The 15837-nt window shown below is 33.7% G+C and overlaps 2 protein-coding genes across 3 annotated transcripts; one reads left to right on the top strand and one right to left on the bottom strand.

Moving 5' to 3' along the window:
• The first annotated feature begins 6283 nt into the window (after window positions 1-6283).
• LOC140827056 (probable hexosyltransferase MUCI70) lies at window positions 6284-10429 on the top strand. Its single transcript, XM_073189645.1, has 7 exons — window positions 6284-6694; window positions 6781-6960; window positions 7215-7283; window positions 7367-7563; window positions 7804-8219; window positions 8501-8685; window positions 9023-10429. The coding sequence occupies exons 1-7, from the start codon at window positions 6622-6624 to the stop codon at window positions 9391-9393; spliced, it is 1491 nt and encodes a 496-aa protein (XP_073045746.1). The 5' UTR covers window positions 6284-6621; the 3' UTR covers window positions 9394-10429.
• LOC140827057 (V-type proton ATPase subunit B2-like) lies at window positions 10088-15238 on the bottom strand. Of its 2 annotated transcripts, none has more exons than XM_073189646.1 (15): window positions 15088-15238; window positions 14801-14865; window positions 14448-14503; window positions 14217-14315; window positions 13752-13811; window positions 12963-13078; window positions 12668-12872; window positions 12158-12286; window positions 11938-12075; window positions 11509-11659; window positions 11328-11410; window positions 10954-11001; window positions 10813-10866; window positions 10610-10693; window positions 10088-10513 (listed from the first exon to the last, which is right to left on the bottom strand). In XM_073189646.1, the coding sequence occupies exons 2-15, from the start codon at window positions 14856-14858 to the stop codon at window positions 10328-10330; spliced, it is 1467 nt and encodes a 488-aa protein (XP_073045747.1). In that variant the 5' UTR covers window positions 14859-14865; window positions 15088-15238; the 3' UTR covers window positions 10088-10327. The 2 variants fall into 2 exon arrangements, with proteins under 2 accessions (XP_073045747.1, XP_073045748.1); XM_073189647.1 differs by having other exon boundaries at window positions 15092-15224.
• Window positions 15239-15837: the final 599 nt, after the last annotated feature.

The raw sequence follows: 15837 nt of genomic DNA, 5'->3' as shown, positions 1-15837 counted from the left end.
TATCAGTAAACTTGGATAAACAATGATTTCATCTAATATATTTATCACCCTTTTGTGTGAATAAAAAGATAGATTTTAAAAATAAATTTTGAACACAGTGTTTATCTTTCACTCAATGTTTAAAATTAATCACTCCCTATAATTTTGAAAGTTTAAAATTGATAATAATATAGGGATGACTAACCAAATTTCTCCTTGACCTATTTTCTATGACAACACATATGGTCTGATTTTAACCAATAAACTGCTTTATCTCGTGTATAATTAGGCTGCAAATTTTATACCGTTGTCATCTTTTATGAGTCTAATTTTCATTGTAAAAAACAGTTTGTCATTTGGACACTGAGGAGTAATATAATGTTTTCCAAGTTGCTGTGAAAATTCAGCCATGCATATATATGTTAGAAAATTCTGAAAACGGAAAATTTTTAAGATAAAAATCAGTTTCAAATATTCTTTCAAAATGATAGGATCGTTCGGGGGACAAGCATTGAGTTACAATACACGTTTTTTGAAATATTAAAAATTTAAAAATTAAATCAAGTTTTGTTATCCAATCGTGCAGAAGACACTCAAAATAATTTATCGTAAAAACCAACTAAACATTTCGGAAAACATTTAAAAAATATGCAAATTCAATGTGAAAATATTTTTAATGAAATATTTTATCAAATACTTGATATGCAATATTTTTGTATTTGTAGAACACAAAAAATGCTTCAACGATACATCTTAAAACAACAGCAAGAAGCAATAAAATAAAGATAAACAAATTTGGTTATGGATGTTTGGAGAATAACAACTCCAATGTCACCCCTTTTTCCACCTGAGAAGATGGAAGACTTTAGTTTATACAACTTTTGTACCAACCTATTTCAACTTAAGACTTATCTTTTGCCTAATTGAAACCCTTAGCACACTCGATTGTAGATCGCAACCCCACAATCCACATAATATTTAACGTCTTTTATGTCAAAACTAGAAACACAATCTTTAGTGCCCCTGTGTGAAGAGTCACTCATTTAAACTTTGAAACTCAACTCTCATATATATGTGTGGGTTATTTGTGTGATGATTTCATCTTTTATAGTGTATGTATATCTCAAATGTATCATCACACTGTGGCTTGTTCTCATTTTAATTAAATTCTTCATGTTGCATGCCCATACTCTGAATCAATTTCCAAAACTTGTATTTGATATTCAAGTTGTTGTACTTATGTCCTTCAAGTATTATATAAACGTTTGGATATAAGAATATGACTGTTAGTAAAATTCTGTTTTGTTTCTAATATCGAAACGATAATATTCGCGTTTTTGGCCACTTTCCTCATCTTCTGCTAATTTTGGGATCTAATGGATGCAGCAGCAGCAGCTACGAGTTGTCTACTGATTGCAGCAGCAGCTGGTTACAAGGAGTCATCTCTATTGGTTTGGACTCCGATGTTTTTCGAGATCTACTGCTTTCAGCACTCTTGATTTCAGTACTATTGATTTAAGTAGTCATGTTTGTAATATTGAATCGATCATATTCGCATTGCTGGTTATTTGCTTAATTTGACCGCTGTTGAATTCCAAAAAATGTTGAATTATGCGCTGCTAATTTAAGGTCCGTTGAATTCAGCCTTGCTGATTTCATATTTTAGCATCCAAAACTTCCAACTTGAACAAGCAACTACACACTTGAGTAAATATGTTAGAAATACAATAACAAGTTTTGTTAGTATCAACTAAAGATTGTTAGCATTCCGAACCCAACACACACAATATCTATTTCTGTGAAAATTTTTGCTCCAAAATCTCACCCTCATAAAAATATAATAGGGTCTATCAACACTTGACTTTTTCATAAAAATTGTATGATTTACCATTGCTAACGTGTTTTTTTGAACCCAAAACCCAAGCTCGTGTTACGACTAAGAAATCAGTTTTTTGAATAATATTATATCGAATGTGCAAAATTGTCATTTTTATTAATCTAAAATATTTTCCAAATCCACACAATATATCTATCAGAATATTTATTTTCCAATCCGCACGATAAGGTTGAGTAAGAAACCATGGAATTTAAGAGAAATATTACTTGTTTTCTTGTATGGGAAAACGCAACTCAATGTTGGGTTTTACGTGATCCATTGAACGTAATATTTTTTAAACTTGGTTTATCGGTCTGAGCACGGACTGACTATTAAAAAATCGCGTCACCAATAATAAATCGTGCGATTTTTATATATAAAAAAAATCAAGGGTTGCGATCGAAGACGAACCCTGGAATTTTGTTAACTGTAGAGCACACACAGGGGCAAAGATTGTTGATATAACTCGTCGGACTCCGATTATACCACTGTGAAGATAATAGACGTGAGATCAATAATGAGATTTGGGTTTTTTTCAAATTCTATTTTTTTTAAATCCGTGCAACTTGAAGAGAAATAGGGATGTAAACGAACCAAACCGTTTGTGAGCTATTCGAAGCTCGATACGATAAAAGTTCGTTTGAGCTCGTTTAATGAGGCTCGTTAAGATAAACAAACCAAACTCAAGCTTTACAGTATTCGGCTCGTTAGCTCGTAAACATGTTCGTTGGTAAGTTCATGAGTAATCTTTTAGATGAAAAAAATAATAGTTTTGATATTTGATTTATTGATTTTGTATATTTATTTATGAAATATATATATAAATCTATTAAATTTATTTATTATAATAAATTTACAAATTTTAATAAGAATATATTTTTCTTTAAATATATAATTTACTTTTTAATTAATTTAATGAAAATTTAAATGTATAATTCATATTTATTAAGCTTTTTTAGGCTCGATAAAGGTTTGAATAAGCACGTGAGCCATGTATATATTCGTTAAATAAAGCTCGAGCTCGGCTCGATTATAAACGAACCAAGCTCAAACATTCAAGAGTTCGGCTCGGCTCGGCTCGATTACATCCCTAAAGAGAAGTGTTGGATGTTATTCCTTTTATTAATTTATTTTATTTAATAAATAATAAAGATATCATAATAATTTCACATAAAAAAAAATTGAGGGAGGGCATGCCCTTGGACCCTTAGGCTATGTTTGGTGGCCATTATAAGGGAATGATTATTAAATAATCATCTATTATCTCACGTTTGGTTCATTTTTTATTTAGTCTTCAAGTCATTGATTATGATTGAAAGCCCTCATTATTCATATTATTTGTGTGATTAAATATCTCTCTCAAAAGGTGTGATGATGTATAATTCTTGAATAATGATCATGATAAGATTATATATTGACCATAATACCCTTAAATTATCTTCTTCAATATAATATGAAAATTAAAATTAATGAAAATTTAATAAGTAATCTATTATTTAAATTTTTATTATATTTTTTTATTACTTAATTTCATATATTTTTTATTATTTTCATCATTTTAAAGAAAATAAATTGAATGTAAATCTATTTTAAATCTAATTTTTATAAATATTGTGGTGGCCCAGACGCTAATCAAGTTCTTAATCATCATTGGGATAATTTAATCAATTAAAGTAAACAGAGTCTAAATTTTTTTTTTTTGAAAAATACAGTATTACATGCGGAACGTAATGGAATACATTCTAACATACTTATCAGTATTAAAGTACAAGTCTTGTACTATATACAATCATTCAAAACTAAGGTTTAATAACTACATATCAAGTGTTTAAACCCTATCTCAAATCAAAATCTGTAGCCTTCCACTCTAATCACGATCTCTCTTCATCTCCTCGACCCTGAACCTGTCCCACCTGTTGTCATGCACATATACAAACACGACAATAGCCGAATAACTCCGGTGAGAATAAAATCCCAGTATAAATCAATGAAACATGCAATCATATAAACAATATAAAGCATGAAACAAATAACAGTAATATGTATCAAAATCTGAAAACATAATCAATATAAAACTGTCAATCAGACTCGTGACTCCACGTCTCAGACTAGACTCAATCCTAGTCTAGGGATCCCGGTTTCCAGACGTTGGTATTCCTATGTCGAATTCAGTAATAGAAGAAACTTCAATTCTTTTCAATCGATATAACCAAACATCCGGTGTCTTGACCTATCCGTCACATACTGTGGCACTATCGCCAATCCACTATCTTGTGACAATGTGGAATGTGCCAGTGACGATTCCATCACAATCGGCACTTATGTCACAAGATCACTCGTTTAATACTCATCTAATACATGCTTCCTATAAATCAATAGAACAAGCATATCAAATCAAATCAATGAACACAATAATAATAAGTATGTGATTTAGGGAAACTCAAGTATATCCTACTCGAGTCGATCTTCCAATACCACATTGACTTGTACCTTTCTTTTAGGGCAGTTCTGATGACGTTTCTTTCTGGAATTCAAAGTCTCTCAACACTCAATCTGGCAATGACAATATCAATAGTACCATATCAATATACTACTCCAATCAATACCAATCTGAATCTAATTCAAAATCAACGGCATAATGGACCAATCTGAATATCCCCGTCAATATAATATCAACAGATAATAATTACAATCCATAACTGTTATCCAACATAATCTGTAATCAATCCATAATCCAAATCTGTCCAATATCAATCGATATATTTTGAAAAATCATAATAGTTCTCTAATCAATTTGTTTCTCAATCTGACTTCGATTCTACGATGTCTAACATGTTAAGAACATTATATATGAATCATATCAAATTGCAACAACATCATATTTTCAAATGATAACAGAACTCAATAAAACTTACGTCCAGTTGTAGCTGTCGACGAGAGGAACACAGTACTGAAGTCGGATTACAATTCGGGCGGACGAATCTCGCACAATCACAATTCAAAGCTACGAAGAAGCTGGAGGATTTCTCGGGAGCTTTCCTTCTGAAGATTGCAAGGAAGGATACGTGTGTGTGTGTGTGTGTGTATCATTGCATGATTAAGGCGAGGTGGCTTGTTCTTTGCCAAACACATCTCGCGCTCGGGCGGAACTTTAGGCGCGGAACTCACGGCCCTCGCATTTTTGACTCCAAAACCTTCGGCCCTCCTCTTTTTCATGTGGCGTTCGGACGGACAAAAACTTCCGCCTGGGCGCAACACTTTCGGCCCAAATTTTATGCATTTCATATACTTTTTCCAGTCTGGTCTCGGAATGGCCGGGCTATAATCATATCAATTCATAATCAATAAACTCAGATTATTAGAATCAAAATATCGGTCATTACAAATATGTAATCTTGTTAATTAAATTTTTTATGAAAATAAATATTTATTAAATTTTAATTTATTTTGTTTAATAATTACCGTAATATTTTCAAATATATTTCTAATAAATATACTTAAATTAATTTTAATAAACATAAATTATAAATATTTAATTATCTATTCAATTATTTTTAAAATATTTATAATTATTTAAAAGAAACAATAATATTATAATTATCACTAAAATTTATTTAAAATAAAATTAATATTCAAAATATTATTATTATTTTAATTATTAATTAAATACATATTTACAAATATATTTCTAATAAATATATTTAAATTAATTTTAATAAATGTAAATTATAATTATAAATATTTAATTATCTATCAAATTATTTTAAAAATATTTATAATTATTTTAAAAAAACAATAATACTATAATTATTATTAAACTTTTAAAGTAAATGTATATTTACAAATTTATTTAAATAAATATATTTAAATTAGGTAAAATTTTAAGAATAAGTATTTAATTAACACTTGGGGCATTTTGGTCATTACAATAAAATTTACAAAATTAATCCATCATTTTAAAATCATACCAAATATTATGTTATTTATCCAATCATACTATTAATTCATATCTTTCATTTTTCAATCACTCTAATTAATAATCATTTAAATATCACATCACACATACCAAACAGAGCCTTAGGATAGGTCTCTTGTGAACGGTCTTACATATATTTATCTATGAGACGCGTCAACCCTACCGATATTCAGAATAAAAAGTAATACTCTTAACATAAAAGTAATAATTTTTCATAGATGACCCAAATAAAAGGTTCGTCTCGCAAAATACGACCCGTAAGACTCTCTCACACATGTTTCGAAACCTTAATGGTCCTCGATATTTTACGAGGATTTTGGTATAAAAAAAAAATTAAGAGGCTAATGATTGCTTTTAAGATACTACAATTGAATTAATTGTTGCAAATATAATATAGAATTTTAAAAAATAACAGTAAAATATACGATTTAAGATTTTACCTATGATAAATGGAGATAATTGGGTCGGGCTTCACGATTTAAGCCCGATGGAGTGCTCGGCCCAATTGAAAATTTTGAAGATCCATGAACAGGTTGTGGAAATCGGATATTCAGAAAACAAAAGGAGAAGGAAGACAGCAGATTTGGAAGCAGGACACTTGAATTGTGTATGCATTCGTATGCCTTGTTGTTTGCAGGATTTCAAGAAACGCTGAAAACTCATTCCAATTTCAAATCTTGTGAATGTGTTTATTATATTCATCCTTTCCGCTGTTCGATTCGTGTACACGTTATTCCGATGAAGAAGAGATACAGCCCATTTATACTGGACTGAAGCATTAACCAGGCTCATGGATAATGATTTTCAGCGCGCAGTTTCTTTACGGGCTTCCCGGAGAAATCAGCCGCATCACCACACTAAAGGTACATTTAACATTATGTGGTGGGACTTTTGATTTGGCCGGGTTTGATATTTTGGTTGTGTTTATTCAAGAATTGTCTGGGTGCAGATGCTGGAGGAGATTCCTTGTATAGCGGGAAAGTGTCGCAAGATTACACGATGAGGATTATTTGGAAAAGGGGTTTGATTCGATTAGTTCTTACAGCTGGGATTATATGGATGATGTTGATTCTCGCCGTTTTGCTGTTTCACGTTTGGTCTTGCCAGTCTTCTGTTGCCTTTTTTGTTGGTAAATCACCTCTCCTTTCTTCCCCATTTGCTGCTGATGCTCTAAACCATCGACCAGTTCTGCAATGTTTAAGAGAAACCATGGAAATAGTAGTAAGTTTGAAATTGAAGTGGTACCATAATTTGCTAGTGTAAAAATGCCTAGGTAATATGCTTTTATGGTTTAGATTTCGCTTTACCTTTCCACAATGAAGAAAACATGAGCCTAGGATAGTCCTTTTTATCAAATTATTTATTTGTTTATTGTATTTACAGCTCTTTGTAACAAAGATAGCAAAGTCTTTGGCATGCTAAACACAATGGGATTTGTGACTCCACCACATCGTGAGACTATAAATTTGGCACATTAATTTATTATTAATTAAAGGAATGATGTATTGAACCTGTTTCTTTTCATTCTCAATCAGGCTGTCCAATTCCTGTTGCTGATCACCCAAATAAAGTGGCTATTCCCAAGACGAAATCACCTGAAAAGTTTGTCCAAAGACTGTCATACATTATGGAGGACAATATTGCCGGCAATGGATCTCAATCTCCTCTCTTTGGTGGCCATCAGACGTGGCAGCAAAGAGAGGAGAGCTTCAAAATCAAACCCACAATGAGGGTGAATTACTTATTGAGCTATTTTTTTAGTTTTCTTTCCTTTCTTTCGTTCTAGAGAAATTGAATATCGGTCTTCCACTTTTACGTATTTTATTTTGTTGATATCTGCAGAAATTGACCCAAATTCTCATCCACATAGCCCATTTGTTATTATGTCCAAAATCTAGATCATAGATGGTTATATTTTTCGCTGCTGTTAACACATCCGATGTTAACAACCACAGATGTATAATATCTTCAGGTGCATTGTGGTTTTATGAAAGGTAGCGGTGCAGAAATGTCTTCAAGTGACGTCAAATATGTGAAGAAATGTAAATTTGTTGTTGCCACTGGCATCTTTGATGCTTATGACACGCCTCACCAGCCATCCAACATTAGTCAGCGTTCACATGGTCTATTTTGTTTTCTTATGGTGGTTGATGAAGTATCTCTGGACTTCATTAAAGAAAATGTTACGGTAAAAGAGGATATTGATGGAGGGCTATGGGTGGGTGTTTGGCGGCTGATTCTGCTTAAGAATCAGCCTTATGATGAACCTAGAAGAAACGGTAAGGTTCCCAAGATACTAACACACAGGTTATTTCCGGAAGCACGATACAGCATCTGGATTGATGGTAAAATGGAGCTTATAGTTGACCCCTTGCTTCTATTGGAGAGGTATGATTGAATCCTAACGTATTTATTTATATCCTTTACTTAATTAGTTGTGTCCGACTCCCCTTTATGAATTGAGATTGGGTTGAAGCTGCAGCAGGAAAGGTAAAATAGTTGAGTTGGGTACCTCTCTTATTATATATCTTGATGGGAAAATTAGGAATACAGGGTCTTAAATTATTTATTGCTAAGGTCAGTAAGGTGCTACACATTCTCGTGATTTTGGCTACTGATTTTCACATGTAACCAATCAAACGGAGTCATTATTGGGATCACTTTTGCAGGTACTTATGGCGTGGGAAGCAAACATTTGCCATTGCTCAGCATAAACACCATCGGAGTATATATGAAGAAGCGGATTCAAACAAACGAAGGAAGCGATATGCTCGCCCCCTAATTGACCTACACATGAAAATATATCGCTATGAAGGAATGGAGCCGTGGAGCCCACAAAAGGGTGTCATTAGTGGTGAGACATGATTTTACTATGCATGTCATCATCATTTCTGTGTTGTCCTCTTTAGTGGTTTTATATTTGTATCTATTTCCTTCTGACGGAAGTAGAAGATGGAGCCTATGCCTTTAGATTAACCACCATCCCCAAAAATATATCCTCAAAAAATTCAAGGAATTAAGAAGTGTAGATTTGTGTATTCTACCACTTAATCACATCTCATCCTAAACCCATATTTTACCACTATTACGTTGTTAACTGTCGTGATAAAGTGTTGAGCACACAAATCACACAAGCCATATTGCTGCTTTAAGATTTCCTTCTTTTAGTAACAGAGGTTTCTTTAATTCAGATGTGCCTGAAGGAGCCATCATCATTCGTGAACATACTGCATTGAACGATCTGTTTAGTTGCTTATGGTTTAACGAGGTCCATCTCTTGACACCGAGAGATCAGCTAAGCTTTGGATACGTCGTATATAGGTCAGGTGGACTATTCAAACCTTTTATGTTTCCAAACTGCGAATACAATTCAATCTTTATATTGCATCCTCACAACCGTGAGCATTCGTCTAAAGTAGAATGGGCAAAAACCATAGATGAGATTAAGAAACATCCTGAATTGTTAGAGAGTAGGGGAGGAATGGGACTGTGGACTCCTTATCCTGGAAACCTTGATTTGGTTGTATTACCACCTATAGCCAGAACCTCAAAAGCAGGCTGATTCTTGTCTTTTACTTTCGTTGTATACATTCCTTTTGTAACTTGCAAGTACTTGTAATCCTTCAAAATAATGATGCTATATACAAAGGTATTTTAAAAGGCCCACAAATTAACACGCATGAACAGTTTGGTTTATCTCACATAAAATGTCTTTTTTTTATCAACTGTTTGACCTTCACTTTGGTGGAATATTTTATTCCTTTTTACTTGTCCATTGTTCTTCCAAATCTATTTTTCAAAATTAGCTGACAACCTGTTTGTTAATGTTGATTTTCACTTTTAATTGTTAAAATACTATTTTATTTTAGGGCATAACTTTAAATTAACACAATTGATTACCTAATACTTGCAGTTTAATAAGAAATGTTTTGTCTTTGTTATCTCTGAAAGCTATGTTATTGACTTGTTGGAAGTGCTATCGCATGTTTACACACAATAACGTTAAAAGTGAAGTAATATTTGTGAAAATTGCAGCATATCGAATTATTATCATGCAGATTGCCTGTCATAATTTTTTTTAAAAATTATATTTTGTATCTGTAAATTTAGGAGCATTGCGGTTGTAGGTTGATTTTTATTGAGTAATTAAAAAGAATAATAGTATTCAATATTTTACAAATAACCATTATCTGGTGCATGTTCAGTGACTGCGAGGGCGTCTCCCCACATTTTCTAACAAATTCGTTGAAACGATATTCTGAAATAGTATAATTTATTCAATAAAGGCACGTCGTCTGTACCAAAAAAAAACATAATGTTCTTCATGGCAGGAGAGTCTTGTTTTCCTTGGGGCTCGTCGAACATCTCACTCGACCCTTATTTCAAACCAGATAACGGGGATACAACATCCTTTAAAAAATGTACATATAATAACACATCGCATAACGCAGGGAAAGCCGAACAAACACAGACTCCAGCATAAGATTTCCTTCTCATTAGTTTGCTGCATCCCTGCTGTAGTATTGATCAAGAGTTTTAGCTGGAATACGGTGAAGAAGCTCCCGAGGAAAGATCCGGAGCAGTGTCCATGCCAGATCTAGTGACTGGAAGATGTTACGCGTGTCGTACGCTCCTTGCGCAACAAACTTCCTCTCAAATTTGTCAAGAAACTCAAGATATAGCTGTTTTTAAATGAGGGGTGGCTCAATTAGTTTATCTAACTTATTTTGTCTCCGGAAAAATTGATATAACAAATTTGTGTTCAGTAAGTGACTGACCAGATCTTCTGAGGAAAGTGCTTCTTCTCCAACCACAGCTTTCATTGCCTGGACATCCTTTCCAATGGCATAGTTTGCATATAACTGTGAATATTGAATTTAGAGTACATTATTAAATTAGTACACAATCAAGAAAGGCAACTGCAGTTTGCCTGAGCCTGCCCACGGAGACCAGAATCGGTTTTGTACATTAGACAATATACCTGGTTAGATACATCGGAGTGATCCCTACGGGTCATGCCCTCCCCAATGGCACTCTGCAATACATTGAGATGAGATATAACATATAGTGTGCCCACATTACCCCCTTCCCAGATTTACTCAACACAAGACCATCTACATACCTTCATCAGACGAGACAAGGATGGCAGCACGTTTATAGGAGGGTATATCTGTCAGTTCAGAGCACATAATTTGATCTTGTTAATTTTGCCCAACACAAAAGATAAATGCATCTCTCTCCCCCTCTCCATATCAAGGGAGACCATCATAAACTCGATGGAGGGGAAAAAAAGAGAATGTGAAGGTGATTTCGGAATCAAATTCTTTTATCATAAAACTTAGCAGGAAATAATTTTTTTGTTCCATAAGTTTCAGTGTAAAACCTCTTGTAAATATAATTCAAATAAAGTTATCAAAATAATTACTATCAAATGTTGTGTCATGGTTTGTACAGGTACTATCAGAAGCTAATTGGCATGCATCAATCTATCTGTACCTGCCGATTATGAAGTTGTCTGTCGATATATATTTGCCCCTCAGTAATGTAACCAGTAAGATCTGGAGTAGGATGCGTGATGTCTGACCAATTGAAATAAAATAAAGAAAAAAGAAATCAAATCAGGCTCAATTAAAATTACAGAGCAAGTGAAACAGATTTTTTGTTACTTTCGCGTTACCATCATTAGGCATAGTCAGAATAGGGATTTGTGTGATGGATCCCTTTCTTCCTTCAATACGTCCAGCTCGTTCGTAGATAGTAGCAAGATCAGTGTACATATAACCAGGATATCCACGCCTTCCAGGCACTTCTTCTCGAGCCGCAGATACCTACAAAGAAATCCATACTCTAGTAGTCACTCATAGCTATAATAAGAAATTTACGAAAAAAATATCCCGACTTAAGTAGTTAATTGCAGCAAAGATGAAGAGCTATAAATATAGAGGCATGCCGCATCAACTGTCACAATAATAGACATAGACACATTAATACTTCTAATAACACTTGAAATAAGAGAAAAGAGATACATTATACTTCTGATGACTAAGAAAATATGAGGATTCTCATTGAAATATATAGCAAAGACAGGCATTGGTGGTGCTGTTACCTCACGGAGGGCATCGGCATAAGAACTCATATCTGTCAATATGACCAGAACATGCTTCCCACATTCGTATGCCAAGTATTCAGCAGTTGTCAGAGCAATACGTGGAGTAATGATGCGTTCTATTGTTGGGTCATTGGCCTACAGAGGACATCATAACCCAATGAAAACAGTACATCAGCACAGTTTACAGGGGCAAACATAAACGAATGGGCACAATTACCAAGTTAAGGAAAAGGGTCACTCTCTCCATGGATCCGTTTTCCTCAAAATCACGTTTAAAGAACTGTGCTGTCTCCATGTTGACTCCCATAGCTGCAAAGACAATGGCAAAATTGTCTTCTCCATCATGCTGTAGCATAAAAGCAGATAATAAGAACCAACAAAAAAGTGACCGCTGAGGATATCAAAGGTAAGAAAACCAAGTACAAAATACAGTAATAAACTATCCCATGTAATAGAAAGCCTTAACATGTCCAAAGGTCTAAATGAAGGTTCTCCCACCAAGAAAGAGTATTTTCTCTGAAGAAAGAGAGAATATTTTCTCTGAAGAACACCATGTTACATTTATATGGGCTTCAGCAATACACTCGACAACACAACCAAGGCACAAAGCAACAAAAGCTAAATGTATAATATCATGCATAGAAAGATAAAGTCCAACTCAGCAACAGGCACATAGGGATCAATAATAGTTGCTCTAGATAAGAACTTCAGTATAGGGATCATATACCTCAAGAAGATCATCGGATTTCTCCAACCGTTTGACCAAACCAGCCTGACGACAGATTTGGGCAGCAATTTCATTGTGAGGAAGACCAGCAGCAGAAAAAAGAGGAATTTTTTGCCCTCGGGCAATTGAGTTCATGACATCTATAGTAGAAATTCCAGTCTGTATCATTTCTTCAGGATATGTTCTCTCACTAGGATTGATGGAACTCCCTGAAGAAAATAGAGTAAAGAGTACATCAAGTGTGCAGGCAACATGTATACACAAGGACATAAGTCAACTCATACATCAGTGTTACTTGCCAGAAATATCCAAATAAGCCTCCGGAAGAATAGGGGGCCCATTGTCAATGGGTTTCCCAGAACCATTAAAAATACGGCCAAGCATATCCAACGAGACAGGTGTTTTTAAAACCTGGAAGCAAGTTATAGATACATTATCAGAAAAATATGAACAAAAACTTGAGGATATACGAAATGAAATTTCATAAATTATCACAATTATCATTCCCATAGGAAAACATAATCATAAATCAATAGTTAATTTCTCAGCATTCATCAGAATTTGTAAACAAATGCTATCCGTAAAAAAAGTTTTGTGAATTTACTGCCTGGAGCTTATAGACCATTAACTAAAGTACTACAACCAAAGTTGAACAGCAGTTTTCAACCCAATTTTAAACAGATGGATCCCAGGCCATAGATTCAACTATTTTGTGAAGGAAAGGCAATGTTGAAGCAATAGTACTACAAAGGCACAGTGAGAGATGAAAGACAAATCCGACAGTTCAAGAATGTGAATGTATTGTGATTCAGTAGCAAATACAAATTCCACTCCTGAAAAATTTGCGATATCCAGGGAGACTAATAAAAAAAACTTTATGATAAATAAAACCGAATAAATAGCAATGATATATACGAACAAATAAACAAGTGTATTTTCTTTTATTTTGATTGCAAGACGAAATATCTGGGTTAACAATAATACTCATGGAGCAACAAGTTCACAATGCTTCGGCGACAGTAGTCCGACACATTGTAAATTCAAAAGAAAGAAGGCGTAAGGGAGGACTACTGCACGGCCGCACCTCTCCAGTAAACTGAACAGTTGTATATTTGTTATCGATTCCAGATGTTCCTTCAAAAACCTGGCAAAAAAGTGAAAGAATCCTTCAAACTCAAGAAAAAAGTGTGTGTGTGTGTGTTTTTTTTTTTTCTTTTTTAAAGTATGAAGTATATTCAAAGCACAGGTGGTGATAAAACATTAACGCACCATGTAAAATTTGTACAACACAAGTAACTCCTACAAAAGGATCTCGTCGGTAGGAAGTTCAAGTAAGTCCTCATTAAAACTCTTAAGTTTCTACAGAAAGAAAAAAGTGGCATCCACCATTTGCCATAAAGGCTAGTGACACCATGATTCTGTGATTTACTGTGCAAAGGAAAATTTTTGAAGGCAAGCCAAATAAGCCAAGATCTCACAAAAATTTGACGGGAAATAAGAAGATGAACCCGGCAAAAAACAAAGACTGATAAACTTGGATGGTATTCACCTGAACAACAGCCTTCTCCCCATCAACTTCCAAGACCTGCCCACGTCGGGTTGTTCCATCTCCTAGGCGTATATTGACAATTTCTTGGTACTTAGGTCCCTGAACATTTTGAAGTAACACTCAATATTATACACTACTCAGATATATCAGAACAGTACTCAGAAAATTACAAGTGAATACTGAGAGACAAAGAATACTGAATGATGGGGTACACTGCAGGACTGCACTCACCTTGACTTTGTCAAGAATAACCAGAGGTCCAGCAACTCCCGAGACAGTTCTGTATTCTGCAAAAAAAAAAAATTAAAAAAATGAAGAGCATTAAAGTGTTCGCTTGGTGACCAAATAATGCTTGAAGAAATATATATTCTACATTAGTTACTCGTAGAAATCAGTCGGTGACAATCTAGATTATAAAAATCTCATCTTTATGCATACATGGTACTGATATGTGCTCCAAAAACACACATTAAGAAACTTGTGTCATGAAAGTAAAAGAATGAATATTTACGAATGTATATAACTCCATCATTGCTGGCATGAATACAGTTACAGCAGAAATGACAAGTGACAAAGGAACGTACCCATTCCAATCTCCAAAGTTCCTTCCTCCATTTCAAAGTTGTTTTCCGCCACGCCCATACTAAATCTAATCAATAATAAAGGTTAACAAAAAAGGTACTCAAAGCAATCGAATTCAGTTGCAGTGAGTTTCATTTCACTTCAAAGCCGAAATAATTAACCAAATCCGCAGACATGATTATGATTCACGTACATCATATGAACAAACGACGCAAAATCAGAAGTTACTCCACATAACATCAAAAAACACGAAGCTGAATACAGAAACTGGATCTGAAGTGTCACATACCTACTTTTTGCTCTGAATCAAATTGGGGAGAGGAGGAAGAGATGAGATTGCAACGAACACAATAATTATGTTTGTTGCATATAAAAACAGAACGCGAGATCTAAAGGTTGCAAAATAATGATAACAATTTTATCATCATTTTTATTTTGTCCTCATATTTAAATTCAATAATTGGTCAATAATTCTGCTCAAAAAAATAAATGAAAACAGAAGCTATATTTAAACATTTTTTTTAAAATACAAAAGTTTTAAAATATTTATATATATATATCGGAAAAATATTTTATATTATTAAGAAAAGGTTCTGGTAAATGTTTAGAAACAAATCTTTTACAAAAAAAAAATTGTTTAAATTGAGGAGCTATTGCAAAAAAAGATTCTTGACATTTAGAATAAGGCAATTGTGGATTTTGGACTTCTATTTGACTCTATAAAATAACTTGAAAGGCCAAATATAATAGTGGTTTTTTGAAACATGATTTCTGCATCCATATTAACAATTTGAACTGAACTGAAGATGGATTTACACCAAACTCGAATCGCATATAGAACTTGACTTGTCTTGAAATTGAACCCTCAGCTCGAGTACCATAGACATCCTAAAGAAATAAGCATGATACTCATCTTATATCATATATCAGAACCATGTAAAATTCTCGTTGGTCCATACCAGCATATTCATTCTGTTATCTCCAATTTGGAGTTGGATGCAACTTTTAGGAAAGCATATCAAAGTGTTCAGGAAACGAA

The sequence above is a fragment of the Primulina eburnea genome, chromosome 3, assembly GCF_022965805.1.
Source record: "Primulina eburnea isolate SZY01 chromosome 3, ASM2296580v1, whole genome shotgun sequence".
NCBI lineage: Eukaryota > Viridiplantae > Streptophyta > Magnoliopsida > Lamiales > Gesneriaceae > Primulina > Primulina eburnea.
Note: the sequence above shows the minus strand (reverse complement) of the source record. Positions and strands in the feature narration are given on the sequence as shown.

Bases quoted from the DNA above. Each gene is read 5' to 3' on its own strand.
- LOC140827056 (XM_073189645.1), top strand. From the start codon at position 6,622: ATGGATAATGATTTTCAGCGCGCAGTTTCTTTACGGGCTTCCCGGAGA. The intron at 7,284-7,366 runs GTGAGACTATAA...ATTCTCAATCAG, and splicing joins ATTTGTGACTCCACCACATC to GCTGTCCAATTCCTGTTGCT. The intron at 7,564-7,803 runs GTGAATTACTTA...TAATATCTTCAG, and splicing joins AAATCAAACCCACAATGAGG to GTGCATTGTGGTTTTATGAA.
- LOC140827057 (XM_073189646.1), bottom strand. From the start codon at position 14,858: ATGGGCGTGGCGGAAAACAACTTTGAAATGGAGGAAGGAACTTTGGAG. The intron at 14,316-14,447 runs GTGAGTGCAGTC...CAAAATGTTCAG, and splicing joins TTATTCTTGACAAAGTCAAG to GGACCTAAGTACCAAGAAAT. The intron at 12,287-12,667 runs GTATATGATCCC...TTTATGCTACAG, and splicing joins AATCCGATGATCTTCTTGAG to CATGATGGAGAAGACAATTT.